This window comes from Bombus vosnesenskii, unplaced genomic scaffold (assembly GCF_011952255.1).
Source record: "Bombus vosnesenskii isolate JDL3184/JDL3185 unplaced genomic scaffold, Bvos_JDL3184-5_v1.1 scf7180000013267, whole genome shotgun sequence".
In the NCBI taxonomy this organism is placed as follows: domain Eukaryota; kingdom Metazoa; phylum Arthropoda; class Insecta; order Hymenoptera; family Apidae; genus Bombus; species Bombus vosnesenskii.
Genome location: NW_022882927.1, coordinates 64,169 through 86,732, shown reverse-complemented (window position 1 = coordinate 86,732; position 22,564 = coordinate 64,169). Strand labels below are relative to the sequence as shown.

The window sequence follows — 22,564 nt, the reverse complement described above, 5'->3', positions numbered from 1 at the left end:
CAATTCGACCACGGCATTCGTTTCACCGTGGCTGTTTGATTGCTCACGTTATTTCCATTCGCACGGATCGAGTAACAATCGCCAACAGAAGCAAAGTTTTCTCTCTTGCTGTCATGCTTCTTGCAACTTTCAGCTAAAAATCACGCGCATCGCCATTCCTTCAAAATGAAAATGTCTTTTTCCTTTATGGCCCCTTTCCTGTAATACTAAATAATTTCTCAAAATTTCGTTTCATTCGCTATTCGCGATATTCTTCGCTTTCTCGAAAGCCGGACAAACATTTCAATCGGTTGTCATTTCAAATAGTTGTATGAATTGAAAGAAAATATCAAAAATCTAAAATTTGCTTCAATTTTCAAAATGATGTTACGAAATAAATTTACGCGTAATTATATAATTACGTACTAACGCAAACAGAACATGCGAAATGGTTATAAACGTGTCTAGGTTTTAAGAACGCAGAGAGATAACAGATAAAATAGTAGACGCGTAAAGATAATGGATCTCTCGAACGATCTCGAGTATAAAAAGGTTTTCTGATGACTGCATTATATAGTAAAACGTATATACAGTATTTATCGATCTATTATCTGGTAGAAATTATAACAGCCGCATGTATCTCTCATTCTATGTCCGAGATTTAACATATATAGCTATATATACGTATACCCCTAGATTCTAATCCTTTTAATTATCCCAACTACTTTAATTGCTAATAGTATCAAATTTTTTTGCTTTAACTACATTTTTTTCGTTTACTACTTACTGCTAGGCATGTTACATTCCTATTTATTATTCATGCGAGCTATATCATTGATAATACACGTTCATAGCAGTGACCTCCTGTTTCAAAATAATTAACTTAATCGAAAGGTCGTACGTGACAAGAGAGCTGGTTGGGTGGTAATGTTGAATCAACATACGAATCTGACGTCTTCGAGCCGGATAGCTCGATTATAACCATAACCGAATTGGCAGCGAGGAAGTTCCAATCAGGAATTATCGAGCTTTTGATCGACCGATATCGGTCGCATGGCAATATGTATGTAATTTTCAATTACTTGTGCATACGCTACGTTAGCCACACTTCAAATTTTCATTTTGTTCTTGATGAGTACTTGTAATTTAAGCTACAGTATTGTACTTATTATATAGTTATTAAAATTATATTATATTATATTATATATTATGTTATATTGCGGGGAGAAAAATCAACTATTTTAACCGAGTTTTACTCCCTAACTCAAGGAACCTTCAAACATATCTATCAGCGGGCATGTTTTATTTTAATCATTTAAATACAATACGAATCGAAACGTAACAAAAAAGAAAATATATAAGTACATCTCTTTAACAATACATTTACATCTTATAAACAAATCTCTTAGCATCTCTTAGTAATCTTAGCATAGAAAGAGCTGAGCAAGTAAAGCTATCAATACTGCTGCTTTAGAGATTACACATTCTTTTAAAGTTAACTTACTTAATTTCTGCATTTTAGTATTATTACGGCAATCGATTTAAACATAGTTCACCAAAGACTTGTTTCGTGATTCATTTCAAAATAAAGAACAATGTACTTGAATATTCAGAAATTAATCACTTTTAAATCTTATGGGATTTTGTATGGAAATAACTCTTACAGGTACATACTTATACTTACTCCATACACTACATACTACATCGACATATATATACTTTCTTTTGCAATTCACAAACAATAACAACATTCAGGCTGAAAATTTTCGTATCAATTATACTGTTTATTATTATTAGAGCTAATAATCGAGGTGCTAATTGCCCGTTTATCTCGATATCATTAGGTTGTCCGAAAAGTTTCTTTCGTTTCATAAGGTGATAATAGACGAACAACAATTTCTGTTTTATATTATTTTATTGAATTAGATATGAACCATTTCGTTATATTTCTATTATTATGTTCGTGCATAATTACGTTAATGTACATTATTTCGGCCATTCAAGTTTACATATCTAAGCGTTCGAATACTTTCGTCAGCCACTGTACAGTGGACTGTCGTACAACGCGGTTAATGCATGAATTCGCGTTGTACGTGAATTTTTCTCGTATAACGCGCATAATCTAAAGTAATACGTTTGAACTGATTATTGCTATGCCAACTTCTGTTTTCTGTGTTTCATCAAATAGGATAGTATTTTAAAAATAAATGGCACATATACGAAGTTGATTAAAAATAATATACTATTAATGTACGTAAAAATCGTATCTTTTACTTTTACTTTTTCTCCACAATTCAGCTGATCTAACATTGCAACTTTTTCTTTAATAGAAATGCATTTCTGTTTTAACATTTTTTTCTTTTTTAATTTCATCCATCATGTCCTTAAATTAACTTCCTTTATAAACGTAATTTACAAAATACTTCTGTATTATGTATACATACGTATTTTAAGTGTAAGCTATCTCGAATCATGAATACATGACACTGATACGTTAGTGGACACGTTAGTTACTGGCACGTTATAGGAATTCGCGTTGTAAAAACTTACGTTATACGGGAGTCTACTGTAATTAAGGAAATTACTGTTTTATGGAAGGGTGATGAGATTAGTATATTATTTCAATTCTTTATTCTCAATAATTCCACTGCCAAGCATATAAAAATATATGGCACCAAATTATACGTTATTACTACTAGTAATAGAATTAACATTCAATACGTTTTTGTTATCTAAATTTGATGTAGTTATGTAATATTAGAATGAACATAATAAAAATGTATAAAATATATAGATAGATATCTTTACATAATATTCTATAAAAAGTACCAAAAGAATTGTACACATGGATGTATTAAAAGTCTATAACGGAATATGTGTACATGTATTGTATATTTCATGAAATGCGTAAAAATACTGCTGTTAAATAAGATATCGTCCATTTAAAAAAAATTGATTAGAATAAAGTTTTGTACTTTAAAAGTATATGTTTAAATAATTCAAAATGCCATTGCATTGTACAAAATATTCCATTTATACGTATTAAATCTCTCCAATATATGTTCATAACTCTATATGGTCTTGAATTCTATTTTGTTTTTTAAATTCAATCTTTTAAAAAATATATATGGGTCGATTAGATTTTTTAATTAAAATTATATAAGAGATTTCAGAAAATTAATGTAATTTTTTTTTCTTTTTTCATTTCTTCTTTACTCTTACATTTGAGTTTATAAAAAGTAAGCTAATAGTGCAATCAATTTAGATACTTGATCCATTATTAACCATTGTTTTATTTCCTGGCGTAAAGTATATGGAATCTAAGAAACATTTTGCGAAATCGCCAACAATACTTCTGTCTGGTATGCTCTGACTCATTCCATAAATTGCAAACTGAAAAAGTATATTGTATATGGTATTTATATAAAAATTACTTAATAGTTATATTTACCTTCCCATCGACAGGAGCTTCTGGATTTTTTAAGATTATACTTAATTCAGTTTCAACATCATTTAAAAATTGATCTGCTACACCTAATTGTGTATGGACATATGTAACACAAAGATGTATGCCACATGGGAACTGAAGTGTATTCAAGTTCCATCCTCTTACATTTAGAGCTTCCGAAAGTTTATAAATGTGAAAATCATTTGACCCTAATGCTATAACCGAGGTAGCCGGGGTACCAAAAATAAATATTCCATCCAACTTTCTCAATCTGCGATCAATTCCAAACATTGGATTATACAGTTTAACAGATTTGGCAAGAAATTCAAATACGTACCGTTGTTCAATATATTTAGTAGTTTCTATAATTTTCCTTGTCGATTCTAAATATTCATTATAACCAAAATACAATAATGTAGCCCAACATGTTGCTATAATTCCACCAGCTCTTGAACCACTTACAGTTGGTGAACCATATATACCACCAGGCCAATCGGTTGTTATAGTATATTGATAATGTCTTAACTTTTTATTTCTATAAAGAATAAGCGAAGAACCTTTCGGAGCATATGCGTACTGAAAGAAACAAAATAACATAAAACACCTGTATTATTAAATAAAATTAATCAACATTGTATGTATAATTGTAATATTATTTATGTACTTTATGCGTATCAACCGATATACTTGTAACTCCAGAAAGTCTGAAGTCACAAGGTGGTACATTAAAACCTGCATTTGGCATGAAACAAATTAAAAATCCACCGAGACAAGCATCAACATGAACCGGAATATTGTATTTTATTCCTAGATCAGAAATTGCTTTAATGTTATCCATTGTTCCATACGGAAAGTTTGGTGCTGACCCTATTAACTATTATAAATATTACATTAATTCTAATGCATCAATTTGAATCTAATTTGAAAGTTATTTCCTATATACCATTATTGTATTCCTTGTAATAGCTTTTTCCATAGATTTAATACAAGCAGTATAGCTATGTTGGTTGACAGGGACAGAACGTACTTTAAGTTTTAAGTACTGAGCAGCTTTATCAAAAGCGGAATGTGCTGTTATAGGCATTACTATTTCTGGATTTTTTATACCTTTTACATTCCTTGCATAATCCCTATATGTTTTACATGCCAATAAGATTGATTCTGTACCACCGCTGGTCATCTGAAAACATTTTATTACATCTTAAGTTAGTTCGATCGGTCAGCATTTTAAAATGAAAACAACTTACAGTGCCACAAGAATCTTCATCTCCATGGAACAAATTACAAACTATTCTCACCACTTCTGCTTCCATCTTACATATACCAGGAAAAATATCAGGATGTAATGGATTTGTATATGATGCAATGCTATAAATATCTCCCATTAATTGTAAAAGATTAATATCAACTCTATATATAGCTCCAGACACTTTACCATTTCTCCAATCATAATCACCTAAATAACAATTATATATATTGGTATACTATAATAAGTTTTTTTCAATTGCTTGTTACCTAACTGAACACATTTTTTTATTTTTTCTAATATTTCTTTCGGTTCTAAACTTTTCTCTGGAAGTTTCACAATGAAAGGAATATCTTTTATTCTCTGTAACGTTTCTTGTTCGAACGTTTGATTAATCTTATCTAATTCTTGATCAATTTTATTTCTAATAGCAGGTATAAAATTCCTTAAACTAAACAGTTGCTTCTTTGCTCTTTCTACCAGACCTAGAAAACAAAATTTGCTATTCATTGCAAATTTTTAAATGTTAGTATACATTACAAATAATCATACTCTCATCTTGAAAGACAAAATTCCATAACCAAACTGTGGCAAGGATGGTTGTACTGGTTATAGTCACTATTTGCCATGGTTCTTTGGCTTCAAAATAATTATTAATCAGTTGTTTCATATTATTAACACCAAGAAAATATACGTTCATCTAAAAGAAAGATAATATTATCTATATGTATTAGATGTCTTTCATCGTTTCTACATGTTTTTCTTCCAAATTATCATAAAAATTTGATCAGTAGATTCGATACATGTTAACGTAGATATTGTAATTAAATAATCTTCAATGCAAAACAAGTGCTAACACTCTTTCTTTATTTCATATGTATGTATGTATATACATATGTATATACGGCATACACACACATTTATACACTTGATCTTTAGCTCTTATTCTTCCTCTTTCTCGACACATTTCATTCCCTGAATTTTTTACTGTCATTACTGTACATTACTGTCTTTATCACTTACTATGTATTCTCCTTTCTTTCGTTAACCATTTATTTATGCGATTTTTCCCATGCAACGCCCCGTTTCAGAAAATTGATGAGTGAAATTCGGCATATTTAAAAAGAACACTGGGAATTTTTAATACATACCTCAATTTTTGATTATATTATAAATATATTAAAGCGAAACGTAAGTGCACATCCCGAACAGTTTACGAGGGATTGTGAGATAAGTTATAATACTTCGATAATTCAGTGTATCAGAACATTAATAGATAGTAGCCCCCACCCTTGCTTCTGTTACAGATTACAGACGAGACGGTGGTCTGTGCTACCATTGACTAAATACAGGATAGACTTACCTGACACTATGATAAATATGAGACTTTCGTGTTTCACATTCTGAAATACCGACATCGAAAAAGATTATTGTTCCTTACGCCCTCTGCGATTTGCTACGGCAGATATGAGAATTACATATGTAATATTAAAGTCAGTTGTCGAAAGCGATAGAAATGGATCTGGCATTTTAGACTTTGCTCATATAGAAGAGTGGCGCGCGCTAAGAACGACCAAACAAGTGACGACAAAGCAGCAGAAAATATATTAAACTTATAGATTTATATAAAATAAGCCACAAAGTAACTGAGAGTTGACGCGTTATTTGAGGTTCTACGAGTGATTGATTTATTTTCTGCTGCGTTGTCATTCACTTGTGTGATCGCTCTTGCCGCACGCCGTTCTCGGCACGATCAAAGCCTTATATGATGTACCGTGTCTCATATTTCCTAATACCGTTTATTCTATACACGGTTTATCATCAACTAATCCTGTTATCATTAACTTTTCGTCGGTGCCTGTATGTCGACCATGGTTTGAGTGTGCTACATTTATTTAAACAAAAGCATAGTTCAGTCGAAATTTATATAAAAATAAAGAATAACAATCTTGTGTAGAATTTCATTCTTTATTTACAAATATTTGATAATCAATGAATTCGGTAACAAAATTGCATTGCACAGATGCAAAATGATCGTTTAGCGCTAACAATAAGAGCACAAATTAACAATATTATTATAGAAGGGACAAAAGAACTAATATTGATACGATTTTCACTATGACGTGTTGTTAATCAGTGCAATATAATAATTATTCAATTGCAAAGTTTTACACGTAGCACAGCATTTTTATCTCTATTTGTATGTGCATAATTTCAGGCATAATCTCAACGTTATGCTCATAGAGAAACCGGAATATATCAACAAAAGACAGAGGAGATATCACCATCAGTTAACGAACATGTAACATATAGCAAATATGATTTGTTGAGCTAGGCCGAACATTTTCGAACTCAGTCACGATTGTGGCGCGTGTAACTACATATATTACCTATAGATACAAACGCCTTAGACAGATTATGTGAATCTATAGTACGTTAAAATACACAATTGCTGTACAACGATAGAATATCAAGAACGATCCGCTGTGTGATGTTTCTGTTTTAGTTCGGTACTCAACTTTCGTATTTCGTAGGTCGTTCCGTTTGATTAATGTATACGTAGGCACTATTCATCGTCAGAAAGGTATGTCGATGAAGATTCAGTGATAATCCAAAAAATATTATATGACAATTTGTTATTCTTTTTTGTTGAACGCATGGATTTTCATTTATGCGTGAATATTGTCTCGTCAATGATGACGCAGGTGTTAAACGTTAATAGATCTTCAAGGAGAAACTAGTGCGTGGCGGAAATGACTAGTCATTGATATAGATGTTGTTTGTATGTAGCGTGACTCAAGTCCGTCTTGCTCGGCGGGTGTAATAAAAGTGTAACGTATGTGAAAGGTAAATAGGTCACATTAATGCGATTCTTTCCTTGATATCAAAAGTTCGTGCAGGTATGAAAAGTTAATTATCGCGAAGCTTTCACCGTAACGTGACGCAATATTCTTTTTCTCTTTCCTCTGTACGGTTTTGTGTTTTCTTTCTAATCCCTTCACTGATGAAAACTCGTACATCGTGCGACCATACCGAAAAGTACAAACTGACTTATAATTGTTGCGATGACGCATGGTCGACAGCTATAGTAAAATCTATCATATGGGGAGTACATATTAACCAATAAGTACGTAACCGTATACCTACGAAATAATATTTTTAAACATACAAAAACGAACTCATGAAGAATTTTAAGGAAACACTCGAAAGAACATCAAGAAACGATTGTATAATTCAATCGATCGATACTATTGTTTTGAACGTGTGTGTTCTGCATTTTTCTCGTTTTCAGATGTTCATTACTCCTCTATAAACACGAAATAAAAAAATTTTTTCACACGCGCTAAGCTCGTGGACGTACAGAGAGAAATAAGCGGTAGGCGATACAGCGATAAAACTAGTGACATGTGACGATAAAGGCAAAGCCGATACAAATGTTGACACTTACCGCTTACCGCTCTCTGTATGTACGTAGCCTAACGCATGCCGTTGTTTATTCCATGGATTAGCGTCTTGTATTTCACGGTGCAAATGCAACAGTGTATCAACGAAAAACCAACTTGTTGTTGATGATACATCACGTACTTTATAAGGTGCTATCTACTACTGGTGACGACAATATAATTCAACATACAGCGTTGTCTAGAAATCAAATCAACCGTACGATTTAGCGGTTCTATATGTATACCGACGATTACTGTCAATACGTGGCATAAATATTTGTATATTTATCGCTAACTCGTCAATACGGGGCGGCCTGACTATAATTAATTGTAAACATTGTCGAAAAAAACCTGCCTTATTAAAATTGCTTGTATGTACATACATGTCTGCAAAAAATAGGGTTACAACCAGTATAACACACACCGTTTTGTAAGAAACCAAGTTGTTCTACACCTTCATTTGTCTTACGTATATTTACGTCAGCAAACGCCGTTTTAGACGCGCGCATGAATCACATATAAGAATATGGCAACAGAAATTACAATTATGTTATTGCACAGCTCGCATTCTCGTTTGCTATCGTTTCAGGCGCCCCACTCTCGAAATTTCGATTCGACGAAAAAATAACTATCCCTTAAGCGTTTTTCGTGTAGGCCTGAAATCGATATTTCTCTTTTTCTTTCCTTCTTCATTTCATCCTTCTGTCTTGTTCACATTACTTATAATTAGGCGAATGAAATACAACGATAATGGATTAAGTACAGACGACAGTTAGTTTGTTGCGTATACACACTGGCATACTGGCGGAATACTCTCCCTCTTGCACTGTCTAGTTACATTCTTTTAATTGGTCTTTTCTTTCTTCTTCAATTTGCCCTTTTCGTCTTCCGTGCTTCGGCGAGAACGAGCACAGGTCGGACGTTATATCATTTAGCGTTATTTATTTATTTTTTTTTCTTTTTTCATTTTACAATACGCCTTAAGAAACATTTAATCGAACAACATGAAACACTCGCATGGTTATGCGAGCCCGTCTATATATATGTATATAAAATTCGAATATACTCGGCGGACCGCAAAAATGAACGAGACGAACTTTCAACAGCATCACTAGACTCCAACGTGTCGCATAAACTATACAAAAATCAGCGCTCGAAGTTGGGAGAAACGAAATATTTTGGACGGTACGACGAAGAAGCATTTCAACAAAATCTTATCCTTTTTACCACGGTTCCTTGTCACAAAATCTTTGTGTTCCGCTCAAATTCAAATCACTCTCAATTGTACATTTGCTAAAAAGAGATTCTGCGAACTGACGTATCGTGTTATTTTAATTTGAAGGTGTTGATTCGAGAGACTTTCGCGTAAGGCCTTCGGCAGGTTTTACGTTTCTATCTTTCTCTCCTTCTCCTTCTTCTTCTGCTTCTCCTTTCCCTTTTTCTTCTTCTTCTTCTTCTACTTCCCCCTTTATTTCTCCTTCTCCTTCATCCTTTTCCTTTTTCTCAAGTTTCTCTTTATATCTTTTCTGTCGCGTTACAAGGCGCTGCAAGGCTATGAGCTTCCCTCAACTTTGAGATTTCCATAAAAAGATCTCTGTATCGCGATTGAACGCTTGTTCGTTTACTTAATGATTTATTCCAGTTCGTCACTAGTAGTCTTAATAATAGAAAGACATGTGGCTCTATAACGTGTTCAAAAGCTATATTTAAAAGTGTCTTTTGTATTCTCTTTTTTACTATGTGTAGCATATTGTTACAGTTTTTTTTTTAGCCTTCCTAACACTCGCGCCATTTTTCTTCTCTTTCTTCTTTTGGTTTTATTTGGACGAATAATTTATGCAATTATAGCATACGTTCCAAGCGATATTCTTAGAATTCGCTTTTACAATGTCACACGCGAACCTGAAAAATAATCTTACTAATCAATTACGAAGCAAGAAATCAAGAAGTGACTCTCATACTTGAATTACCAAATGAATTACCGGTGACTAACGATTACTTGAGTCGTTGTGTAACATTAGCCAAGGCAACGGCAAATGCTTGTAACGCGCTGAAAGGATATTGAAAATCCAATGTATAGGCGTTTCCATCTATCCTTCCAAATTGCATGACCTAGTGTAATATCGAGGAAAATGTGTTATTTGATCACGTGAAACAGAACATTCAAATTTACTATTTCTATACCTGTCGCCCTTTGAATTCTATTTGAAAGTTTTTAGCGCTTTCCTGAGTTACTCTGCCACCAAAGTCAAGCTGATATACTTGACTGGATTCATTCCACATAGGTGCTTTATTGTGCATCACAAGCTCCCGCCGCACTGCTTCTGATTTGTTACCAGATATCCCTGCTCCTTTCTGCTTTAACTGTATATCGTAATTGAAAGTAGATTAGTCTTTGTGTAATCGATCGATTGTTTATTTAATAAACAATACAGCATAATTGAATGACAGTGTAATATATTTCGAATCTCCGAGACGAAATATTTTTATAGAATTTATGGTTGAATTGTAATGTGCAGGTATTAATATCTAGCCTCTTTTTGTTTACCTTTTGTCGTAACTGTGCTTTTTGAAACGTTTCGAGATCTCTGTAATTCGTTGACGAATCGTCTTGTAAAAGTCCTTCCTCGTCTGAACTCTCGCCTCGACTTTTTCGTGCTTTTCTACTTAACAAAGGACTCGATAAAAGTCTTCTTCTAATTGGCGAAGCAGATGCTGGTCTTTTACCTTTCTTCGAAGGCGCTGGGCTACTGGGCGAACTTCTGGGTAATCTAAGGAAAATGTTACTTGTCGGTGGAAGGTTGTTTTTTTTATCGAATAAATGATACAAATCTTATAATGTAATTTGCCTGGTGGATGGACGAGGTGACGGTGGTGGCAAAGAATGACTTTCATCGAAATCTCGAAGTCGAGCTGCAAGACCGTCTAAGGATGATGCCAATGAACCACTTGGACTGGATACTCTGGAATATTAGCACGCGTTATTAATGTGAAAACTTCAGTTTGCATGCATTCTAAATTCAACAAATTTAAATTAAAACAAATATTGGTAAGATTTTCCGTAAAGAACGAAATTGCCGAATAAAACCAATAGAACCTAACCCCAACCTAACCCCAGCCTAACTCCAATCACAGAATAACGAGCCTCGGTAAGTGGTCCTAATATCGGCTCACCTGGCAGGAGAATTACAACTCTTCAACCGTGTAGATTTAACTTGAGCAGAATTAACTATACTGGCGGCTGTAACGTATTCTGTACACTCCCTAGGCATCTCTGTCGCGTCTGGTAATTTCTCCAAAGGTTTGTTACTTTTGTCTTCGACAGTCTCGATATTCGTAGCGCCTACAATCTCTTCAGCGTGTTCAGGCAATTTTGGTGGCAATGATATTTGTTCGTTAGGCGGAAATATGTCACTAGAGTCTAAACTTTTTGATTTGCCACAGTTACGAAGTCTCGGCGATTTTGAAGATTGCTGTCCAATCTCTTGTTGAGTTTTATTCTTTTTCCTCCTCTTGGTTTTTCTCGATACCAAAACCAACCTCTTATTGGGTGCCTCTTTTCTAAGCATTTTTAAGGCGATATCGCAAGGGACCAGTTGCGCGTCCACCATGTCCAAATAACCGACACTGCAACTTCTGACTATAGAGTCGTTGACGCAGAGTGGACCGATACTGACAACCGTCTGAGTTCTGTGAACTCCTCGCGACTGATCGAACGCTTCTGCTTCGCCGCGACACTCTTCGTCGATGAAGCGCATTTCATCGACCCGGTCGGTCGTAGAATTACAAGTATTCGATTGACTTGCGTTTGTTTTACCGCACGATTCTGAGTGAAACTTTGTGGGATCTTTTAATCTCGTAATGCAGTATGAACAAGACTGTCCGATACATTGATCGATGTTTTCTGGGAATTGATAAGAACAGGCCGGCGAATGATTGCTCGACAAGTGTATACCATTCTTGCCCAAAGGACCATTATTCGTTCCGTGTTGATTGCTCGAGTTCGCCTGATACGGTGTTTGACTAATGTTTGTCGAACTGCTGACGTTATGGTTATTTTTACCCTGAGTTTCGTTCACGTTGCTCGAACATGCGATATTGTGCAGTCCATTAAGAAATATTGTTTGCGACTGAGGAGGACAGCTGTTGTTTGTGCTCAGACCATTTACGATGACACCTCCCTGAGAATGACTGCTCGATGCTTCTGTATTCGAGGCCTGTCCATTGTGCATTGGCATGGGAATGATAGTCGATGGACAGTTAGACGTTAAAACAGTTTTATCGTCCTGAGAAATCTGATTAAATTTGTTATTCTCGAGCTCCTTCTTCGAGACGAGTCCTGGCTGATCGGCAAGGGCGGTTTTCATCCTCTGAATGTTATTCGAGTAATCGGTACCCGGGTTCGACGTTGCGATTATAGTCTGCGTGGGCGCAACCGCGTTTTTCGGAGATTGAAGAGCCGGTACGTCGCAACATCTCGGTGGATTGTGCCTGGGTGGAGTTCGGTAAGTGTTTGTGGACGCAGTTCTCAAGTTCTCGTACAGATTGCCCATTTCTTGTAAGTCCACGTAAGGTAACTCGTTTTCGAAATTGTCAACCCTGGACAAAGCGGTTGGTAAAGACTCGTTGGTCATAAATTGATTGGAAATTTGTGATTTCGGGCGATTGGAATTAAGTCGCGTGTTTCGGGGAGTCATTGGTGCGATCGGAGGAGGCTGCGCTTCGGACGTGTTTCTCGAGGCAGCTTGAAATTCCTGAAACGATTCTTCTTCGTCTTCGGAGAACAAATTCGGGTTGAACGTTGGATCTGGGCCTAACCGAGAAAATCGATCATCGAGTTTTGTCATCAACGAACTTTATTTTTGTTTGTGATCACGGAAATGGTATAGACGTACCTGCAGGCACGTCATCTCGCAGCTCCGTCATCACCAAAGTCATTTGTCGTGGTTGTAGATGGAGCAACGACGTTCGATAAGTAACCTGACCCAAGTTGGCGGGCACCGAATCCGCCAGACCGTGAAACTTGAATTTCGTGCCCCAAATATTGGACGTTACTTCGACCAACCTCGCGTGCTGCAAACAGATACGTCTTGCAATACTGATTGTCACACGACTGATTTTCCAACACCTTGAGGCTCAAAGGGCTCGTTAAACTTTGCTACATCACGCAATTCGTTAATGCTCGAGTTTAAGTGCATTGCACCGTACCAGTGTTGAAATGAGTTAGAAGTACTCGTGTGCGGTGTATGGGGCACCAACAGAGGAGTAAAACGTGTTAAGAGGTGTCACAAATAACAGTGAAGCTACGTTGATTACAATATCCTAACCTCAATATGGATAACTGGTATTACACATCAACTGACAAGGACTAGTGTTAACAAAAAAAAAAAAAAAAAAAAGGTATAAAAACTCGTTTGCGTTTTATCTCGCAAATATCTTGCGTATCTTTTAGACTCGTATGCCACGCCGCGCTGTACTGTGCTGTGCACTCCTAAATCGTTCCATTTTCACAAAGATCATCGACCATGATTCGTCGTCGTGAAACGCGAAATTCCAAGAAATATTGGAACTATACTTTACCTCGGGTAAGGTATCCACGTAGGTAAGATCGTCGGTTTCTTCGTTCGATTTTTCTTCTTTTTTTCTCCTGCTTTTCCTTTTGTTCCTGGGTGATCCACACAGGTCGGCCGTGTCTTTCTCTGTATCGGAACCATCGCTAAACGATGGACACTGTGACATGTCTTCCACGACTTGAAGAGTATCTTGGTTTTGTGGATCGAATATCACGAATTCTGGCCTGATTTTGCTTGTCCTTCTGCCCTTTAGAAGAGGCACTAGACCACCTAGATACTCCAAATATAGCGTATAACATGGTACCGGTTCCACGGCGTGTCTGAGCATGGTGCAATGTAATCTTCCACCCCCTGGAGGTGGACGTGACACGAAACGTCTTAATTCCTTTGGTTCTGGCACGGAACATCTGCAAATGCATATTATTAGACTGTTTTATTTATGTTTTATTAACTGCGTAAAGCTGTTGTCTTTCAATTACGACTATTAAAATGTATAAAACGACTGTTATGTATGAACTATTACGTATGACTGTGTATCTATATGTATAGTTGTTGTAAGTATTAACAGCTTCGAAGGGAAATATAATTATATGATGTGAATTATTCTTTACTTTTTTAGTGACCTTTGTTTATAAAATAATATATTATGAAATAAAATTCATATTTCATTAGAAATAGAACAATGCTCTATAAAAATTAAATTTGTTAAGATCAAAGTTGGACACGTTCATGTTTCATCGAGGTTAAATTACAATTTGCAATTTTTAAAATTTGACGATGAACACATTTAGTCTGGATGATATAGTAAAACTGCCGTTTATTGCCGTTTATTGTTGTTTCTCGACACGAGGAACAATATATACGTGTAAACATTCTAAAAAGTATGATCAGTTTACATTTTACAGAGATGGAATAGCGTTTTACCTTATTGTGCTGGCGAAGAGAGCAGCCACTGATGCTCTTAATCTCGGTGGCAATGGAAGTTGCTGAACATTCGATTCCCTTGTCAAAGACGCTCTTACAGCTAAACGAGACAGCAATTGCAGAGAACCTACTCGTCTGTAGAACGTGTGCATCGTATATCAAACACTTGAGTATGAAAGACAATTAGCTAGAGTAACAGTGCTCTTCTGTGAAAAGAAATGGAGTATTACCTTGACACCCATGCTGCGTGAACGCGTGCCCCGGTCGCAACGAAAAGTCTTCTATCGTTATGACCCCATGTGAGCGCCGATACTGCACACTATGATATAAATATGAAACAGACGAGTAGAAATAACGCGTATACCATCGTAATGTCTCGGTTAGATAAGCGCGGCTGCCGTTCTGAAAAGATACGTACCTGCGTGTATGGTATCGCAGCGGTGTACACAAGGGTACCGGCCACTGAATAAAACTTTAAGAGATTCGTGTATTCGTGCGGGCTATTCTGACCGTTATCCGTATCCTTCGTTCCCGCGATTGCCAACAATTTTCTAGAATTGCTCCATTCCGCGTGCAAGGGAGCTTTCAGCTTTGTACGTATCGTGATAGGCGAGACGTCGTCGAATGAACGCAGCATAACGATGCTCCCGTCAGCCAGGCAAACCGCCAGAACGTAATTTCGATCGTCTATAAACATAGTAATTTGCGCTTCATATTTTTACTCTGCGTTATAAGATATAGTCACAGATGCGACTCGGTAATAATTTTAAGCTATAAGAGTTAAACTTTATTAACAGAGCGCTTCGATACGGTATATGAAATTTGTAAATTGATTAATTCTAAATATAATATGCACTATACAATATGCGCAACTCTATTTCTTTGAACTCAACAACGAACAAATGGCTTTCGAAGTTTATCGATTATCATTTTTCGTACAAGTAATCTTATTACTTAACTCTTAAGTGAAACTCTTAAGTTTCAGTTCAGATAAATGAATTCAATCGTTTAATTATTCGGAAGATCGTTTAATTAGGGACCTAATTATTACAATTTCGTTCTAATAAATTGCGGCCCAAGCAGAAGTGAAATTTTACATTATTAAGATTTATAAAATAGATTAATTTCTCTCATCAAAATCTGCAGTGTTTTTTTTTTAATTGATAGTGAAAGTGCGAGGTTGTCAACGTTCTTTTCCTCATTAAAAGAAAAATCTTTATGTACGTTATGTATATAAAAATTAAAACTACGCATATAATATAAAAGTGTTTGCACGTATGTATAATACGTACCATAATATAATACATATAAGTGTATATAACTCGTTAGAATGCAACAATTCGCACATATTAAGCTGATAAAATATACCGATTCTAATAGTTGAAACACATTATTTTATAGGCTACACCGCACCGTCGTACCTTTATGAGGTCTATCATTCGTTAAATCGTCATCTCCTTCTTCCATCGTAAACTTCTCGGCACTCCAAGCCATCGAGGTGACACCCGCTGCCAATTGTACTTCGGACACCATTGCTCCGTGCACGTCCATTACTATTAATTGTCCAGCCGTTGTCCCGAAATATACCTATGAATATCAACATCAATATCGTATGCGTTAAAAAGAGAATCTAATTTGTGTAATAATTTTATCCACTGACAAACTGGATGGAAACTATTTAGCCATTCGGCTTTGTCGATATTTGATCGCCTCAACTTAAATATTGGTGATGATTGGTAACACGGTCTGAACTTTTATCATCATTAAGAAAGCTTTTTTCACATTTCTAGTTTACACTGATTTCGAGAAAAAATTACACAATATATGCGTAATGTGATAATTGCACAAAAATCAGGACCCAAATGTTGCAAATTATGCGGAGGTGGAAATGTTTCAATTCCTCGAAACGGAGATCTTAGACGTGCCGTACAGAAGGACAACGCGAGTGACAGAGAAAGCGGCACTGAGAATGGAAGCATTTGGCAAACATTAATGCTCACGACTTAAAGCCGAGACCTTTAAATCAAAAGACATCATTTTTTATTTTCGATTTGTGATCAATCAAGTTTTTACCAACATGTTTGTTACATTCTTCTAATTAAAATGACACCAAACACGATTTAATTCGGAGCATATTTGCGCACTTAATAAACGATAATTTAAATGCATATCAGTAAGTGAATATAATTCAAATTATATCACGTTTTGGTCTCATTTTAACCTGAAAGATCGTACAAATGCGTTACTAAAAGTTCAAAAGTAAAAACATTATATTTTTTGAATTGGTACTTGGATACATTGTTTCAGACATATATAACATTGGATCTTGTTACACTACTCGATCGCAGCGGGCCGTCGTGCTTCTCGATGCGTCAAAGGAACCTTCCCCCCGTAGTAAAACGACGAATGTGCAATTGTAAATGCAGAAGATCTTTTTGTACAATTATCGAACTTTTCTTGTATTTTTTTTTTTTTTTTTTATTGTATTAGTCCCTCAGCAGGGTCGCCCTGATGATTTTAAATGAGTTAGGGGTAATGCACCTTCGTGATATAATATAATGGTAGATATAGTCTGCCGCTATTTAACCTTACCACAATTTATGATTGGGGCGTGGGCTTAATAAGAACCTCGGCAGGGTGCTTCAGCGAATGTTTGGAAAGTGGATAGCCGGCGACACCAAGTCGCGTATGAAATGTCAATGATATGACATATTATCATATTATCAAACTATTGACATGGACATGCGTGAAATAGTTTAGCGATGGCAAGTGACATAACGTTCCATTGTCAATGAATAGTAACTTTGTCTAAAGTACTAAAAGATCTTCTTCTATAAGCGGACTGTGACTGTGACACTGTGAGAGACCGCACATCACTTACCCTAGAATCTCGAAAGAGTAAAGAGTCTTTCCTACAAAAAGTTCTAACATACATAATAATGTAATCCTTTATTTACCTGTTGATCGTCAGGCGTCCAAATACCACAGGTGATGGTAGCTTTGTCGTTCAACATTGATGACCAATACCTTTGACCAGCAACGCTGCCAACCAACACGAAACCATCCTGTAGGAGAAGAGCTTTATTCGTTTTCTATCTTAAATTAAATGTTGAAAGAAAAACAGGAAAGAATAATGTACCGCAATTGTGATTATTCTTTCTCGTCAAAAGCATTTTATAATATTTTGATAAAAATATTACAAGATATTATGAGATATAATGAGATTGTTTCGCAAGAAGAAGAAATATGGAGAAATATTGCAATAGCTAAAACTAATTATTGTAAAACAAACCTTGAAGAACTGTTTATAGATCTTATAATTCATGGCAGTTACTTATTATAGAATTTTAGAAGTAAGATCAGAAGTAAACGAAATTGATATTTTCCATTGATAGTCTTTTCTAACTTTAATTCGAATGTTCCAACGAGTGTTTCACATGAACAATCATTTTTCAAAAGCTAGTAACTTAATTACAAGGAAAAGGAGCAGAATATGTCAGTCAACAATTCATAAGTATGTATGTAAGTAAGTCAATTCATAAGAGCTAAACCTTAAGCCTTCTACTTTTAACCTTCGAAGGCCGAAGCTTTGTACTTTATACGATGTTTGTCTTCAAAACGCACACTCAGCTTTTAAAGTTGATCCTTGAAGCTTCGAAAACTCGAGATCTATACAACGTTAATTCACAACATTTACATCGAATCTCCTATTACTTTGTGATTTCAAAGTACCGGATATGCAATACGTTGGTTTTATTATTTATATGAATGAAAGTTACGAATCAGATCAGATTCAGTTATCGTATGAATTTCGAGTCCTTTGTTTCATGTCTAAGGAAAGTTTTCCATGCATCTTTTAACTTTCTTTCGACAAAAGGTTCAACAATGGACATTTCATAAAACGAATTACCCTGTAGCATATAAGAGCCATTCGTCCGTCGTGAGACCATGAGAAATGAGTAACTGGGGTGCTTCTATCGTTGATCAGTTCTATGCTCCATCTTCCCTCGTACTTGATCCACACGAAGATCACGCCGGAACTATCACACGAGGCTAACTTTTGATATGGCTCGTTCCATTTCACTAGTATTACCTGCAACACAAAGTTCATTAATGTACATGTATAATAATAAACAACATTTCGTTAAAGTCATCTGTCACCTAAACATCGACGGTAATGAATCGTATTATTCACTCTCTTTTGTATTTTTTCCTTTCTTAGTCCTTTCTTTTCTATCGAGTTAGCAAAGTTTTGCTCTCGGCGATTCGGTATTCCAAAAGTGAAAATCTTTAATCCGAACCAAGTTCTGGGTCAGTTCGTTCTACATAGCCTGAAAACACCAAGGCCTCGTCATTCATAGTGTAATTTGCCTTGAGCGACTGGTTTTACTCACTATCAATCACCGTTTGTAGCAAGCGTGAAATCGCCGCGGCATAGGCAAATTAAGATCAAGCCTTCAAATATAAACTCTCAAAATAAAAATTCTATTTTAATAGGCAATATTAGAACTATGATTGCCGAAAAATTTGATTTTAATATCGCCTATTACAGGAGAAACAAGTGAAAAGGTTTAAGACTTTCAAAACCTTTAATTTTTTGCTTTTCTATTCTACAAAGCATATATCTAACGAACCTTTTGTCTCATCTTAAAAGTAGCTTACAAACAATGAACAATCGTTCTTTATTTCGTTTTGTTATTTCTATTTGTTTCTTCGTTAGAGAGGTGTATTACATTCGTAAGATGAAAGATAATCCGAATGTCGGGATCAGTGTCTCGCGAAAAGATTTCAACTGCAGTCAAGATTTCAATTCGGTCTCTGCATTTTTCGCCATTGAAGTAAAAAATCATTGGACGGAAATGCGAGGTTTGCTTTCTCAACCTTCTTTTCTTCTCCTTATTGCGACGTCTAATTTCAAGCCCTGCGACAGCCAAACCGCTGTGTTCTCACCTAATTGTATTTCCACCAATAGCTCATAGATTCGCACTACCAATCTCAATATTCTCACGAGCGTGGGCTCCGAGTTACAGTGGACAATCCTGTATAATTAGTATTTTAATAATCTATTAAAAAGTGGTGTCAAAGTCGGTTATCAGTTTGCGACGAGCCCTCGAGTTTGCGACGCAAACGCAATTTCTTTGATACCTTCGAAATTCGAAGTGAGTAATGTATACATACGTATACATATGTATATTAGACATTTTTATATCGGAATATAAAAAGCAGCGGTCGAACGAGTTACTCAGGCATTCGTTCAATACCATGAACTTTGCTTAGATATATGTTGCATAATCCTTTGTGGACACTCCGCGAGTAGTTAAATATGTCCTCTGCATCTTGTTTTCTTTTTCGTCGGGTATGTCGCATTCCCCCGATTGTCTGATTACCACCTGTTCCCTTCAATTTTTCCTAAGAAATTAGTTAACTAGGCATGCGTCGTATCGTCAATTAACACTCGTCGCGTCCCTCGATGAAAAGGGAAAGAAAAGGAACGAAAGTGCATAAATCCGTGGTACCATTCCATGATCTTTTCTCAATCTTCACCAGCATTCTGTTTGTGTCGCATGCTAGACATAATGCAACTCTGGATCTTTTCTACCTCTCCTTCTTTGTTTTTTCATTCTTTTGTCATCTTGCAAGCTGAAGATGTCTGCTGTATAACGCTCGAAACGTCTAATGCATTGCAGTAAAAACTGCGGCAATCTAAGGCGGCGGTATTTAATATTTCTCAGCCAAGCATGTTTCGTTAAATCAATGATGTTCCTTTTCACACAGTCAGTCTTTTTCAATGTCAAGGTAAACGTATGCGCCACATATTTGGAAGGAGAAGATCTCTCTACTCTTTTTGGCTTGATTTCCATATTGCGTGATATATTTTCTGTCCCGGCGTTCACGTCTCAGCAGGTCCAAATATGACCTCGCGTCGTAGCCTGACGCGACGCCAGGCACGCCACACCATGTCAAGTTCCGAGTGTCCAGATTTATAAGATTTATTCACGATCGGAACATGCCAGTGATCCAATTATCGTGCTGCGTCACTTCGCTTTTTCAAATAAATTAAAATAAATATAAATAGTTTGAAAGTGGAACGATCTGTCTGCTAGATCTGCAGTCAGCAGTAGTCGGACGAAAAAACTAAAATGATTTGGACGTCCTGCGTAAGTACGTATTTCGCGTCATGTGTACATTTCGTGTCATGGGCATAATCCATTCACCCATGTTTGAACTTTGGACGCTCCTCGTAATTAATTACTTCAGAACGGCGTATTCTTTTGATAGAATTCGTTAACCGAGTTCCTTGCATCCAATGCTTACCAATGTTCGTTTAACATTCCGCCTAGTCGTCCCTTTATTACAAAAGTTGAAGTTGACGATTTTACGACAAGATCCCATCAGAAAGTTAACAAATACCTATTTTTACCTCTGTGGTTAAGCATTTTTATGGCAAAAATCGACTATATACATTAAATATTCTAATTGAACAATTCGTATTTTGCTGACTAATCTTACTGATTTAACTAATTTTTAAATATTTATTTAAATAACATGCACATAGTATATGCTTAACTAAAATTATTAGGGGGTAATAATTATTATTTCCTCCATACGACTAATTCGGTTTGCAAAAGTCGTATGAAAAAAGGAAAGGAAGATAGAAAATAAAGAAAATTGCAATTTAACGATTGCAAGGTAGCTGTGAAATTAGAAATAAGAGAATGTGAAAATTGCAAGCTGTGATTAATGAGCTATGATGGCAAAACTAGCACGTATAATCGTGGTATTGATTCGTAAAGGTTCGAACCGTAGTTGGTACGGCCTAGAACAGAAATAACTGACAATACATGCATGTGCCTGTGAGTGTCCGCTTATACATGAAACTATCTGCAGAATAATATGATTCTGTTGCACGATTGCTTTCTTCGGCCTGGTTAGCTAAAATTCGATTCTCTTCCTATCGATCACCGCCTGGGGTTCGTTTGTCTAGAAGTCTAGATGTCTAGATAGATTTAGGTTTTGACGTTGCGCGCGATGTTTACTTACATTTTACATTCCTCGAGAAATTTATCGAAATAATTACGTGTCCTATCGCATTTCTTCTTTTTTATTGTACAATAAGATTGTGTAGTCCAATTCTGGTGGGCAACAGCTCAGTAGAAACGGTTTCTGTTCGGTAGCGGTGTTACGAATGAACGACGGATGTCTCGACGGAATGTCAAATGTGGAAATAAGTAACCCGTCAAATACCGCTTAAAATTGCTGTGTCAAATTAGCTTAGATTGCCGGTGGATTCCTCCAGGTTTACGGTTTACGATCATATTGACAAGACACACGGTGAAAGATACAGGTGGGTTTCATGTTTCTTCGTTTGTTTGCTCGATATAATAGAATTTATTGTGAAAACGATTTTAAAGCGTATTATGCACTGACATAGAACCCATAGTTGTCCATCAAAGTTTTGCGAAATCGAAACAGAATTTCTATTGAGCAACAGGTGAGAACAATAAGGTGGTTATGTAGGTAAAGGAGTTATTAACATTAGCGATACTTTTTATGTACTATTAGATTTATTATTATTTGCTTTCCACTTTCCAAACGTTTATAATATTCATAACGTATCGCATATGTTTCATAAGTAGATCGATTAATTGTGTGTAATTATAAGCGAATAGATGAGTCAAATATTTAAACCTGTTTAAACTTGTTTTGGAGTTTGGAGTCAAAAAAGGAATGATCAGTTAATAATAGAGGTAAATATAGCATAATAAATAAAATCAATAAATGGTATTATATCGTCTGGTCCTGTAGTTTTCATTAATAAATTACGAGCATATACACAATGTGTATGCATGCCATTCTGTACACTTGTAAAACAGAGTGAGGAAACTGAAATTAACGTGTTCAATAAATATGTACAAAGTAAAAATCACAATATGTATATATCGTTACTTAC

General features: G+C 35.7%; 2 protein-coding genes across 7 annotated transcripts in view; both read right to left on the bottom strand.

The window, feature by feature from the left end:
* Positions 1–2,852: 2,852 nt before the first annotated feature.
* Positions 2,853–6,154, bottom strand: LOC117230644 (sphingosine-1-phosphate lyase). Of its 5 annotated transcripts, none has more exons than XM_033488271.1 (9): positions 6,037–6,154; positions 5,226–5,373; positions 4,943–5,182; positions 4,675–4,883; positions 4,371–4,607; positions 4,092–4,301; positions 3,765–4,003; positions 3,431–3,698; positions 2,853–3,372 (listed from the first exon to the last, which is right to left on the bottom strand). In XM_033488271.1, the coding sequence occupies exons 2-9, from the start codon at positions 5,371–5,373 to the stop codon at positions 3,241–3,243; spliced, it is 1,683 nt and encodes a 560-aa protein (XP_033344162.1). In that variant the 5' UTR covers positions 6,037–6,154; the 3' UTR covers positions 2,853–3,240. The 5 variants fall into 5 exon arrangements, with proteins under 5 accessions (XP_033344162.1, XP_033344165.1, XP_033344161.1 ...); XM_033488274.1 differs by having other exon boundaries at positions 4,943–5,158; positions 6,037–6,151; XM_033488270.1 differs by lacking the exon at positions 6,037–6,154 and adding an exon at positions 5,825–6,006.
* Positions 6,155–6,624: 470 nt separating this feature from the next.
* Positions 6,625–22,564, bottom strand: part of LOC117230502 (tubby-related protein 4) — a 28,895-nt gene continuing 12,955 nt past the window's right edge. The window contains exons 3-16 of one of the 2 annotated variants that reach the window (XM_033488052.1): positions 18,524–18,706; positions 17,571–17,678; positions 16,035–16,200; positions 15,032–15,300; positions 14,844–14,932; positions 14,614–14,748; positions 13,697–14,096; positions 13,012–13,189; positions 11,291–12,929; positions 10,966–11,079; positions 10,665–10,887; positions 10,301–10,480; positions 10,099–10,228; positions 6,625–10,018 (exon numbers count right to left, since the gene is read on the bottom strand). In XM_033488052.1, coding sequence (XP_033343943.1) covers positions 10,112–10,228; positions 10,301–10,480; positions 10,665–10,887; positions 10,966–11,079; positions 11,291–12,929; positions 13,012–13,189; positions 13,697–14,096; positions 14,614–14,748; positions 14,844–14,932; positions 15,032–15,300; positions 16,035–16,200; positions 17,571–17,678; positions 18,524–18,706 — 3,801 coding nt within the window. In that variant the 3' untranslated portion in view covers positions 6,625–10,018; positions 10,099–10,111. Of the gene's footprint in view, positions 10,019–10,098; positions 10,229–10,300; positions 10,481–10,664; positions 10,888–10,965; positions 11,080–11,290; positions 12,930–13,011; positions 13,190–13,696; positions 14,097–14,613; positions 14,749–14,843; positions 14,933–15,031; positions 15,301–16,034; positions 16,201–17,570; positions 17,679–18,523; positions 18,707–22,564 lie in introns of those variants that run through there. The other variant, XM_033488053.1, reaches the window with a different exon arrangement.

What these genes read in the sequence shown, in the direction of transcription:
- LOC117230644 (XM_033488271.1), bottom strand. Translation starts at nt 5,373, where the DNA reads ATGAACGTATATTTTCTTGGTGTTAATAATATGAAACAACTGATTAAT. An exon ending in ATGAAGATTCTTGTGGCACT is followed by an intron (nt 4,608 to 4,674) that starts GTAAGTTGTTTT and finishes AAATGTTTTCAG; the next exon opens with ATGACCAGCGGTGGTACAGA. An exon ending in AAGCTCCTGTCGATGGGAAG is followed by an intron (nt 3,373 to 3,430) that starts GTAAATATAACT and finishes ATACTTTTTCAG; the next exon opens with TTTGCAATTTATGGAATGAG.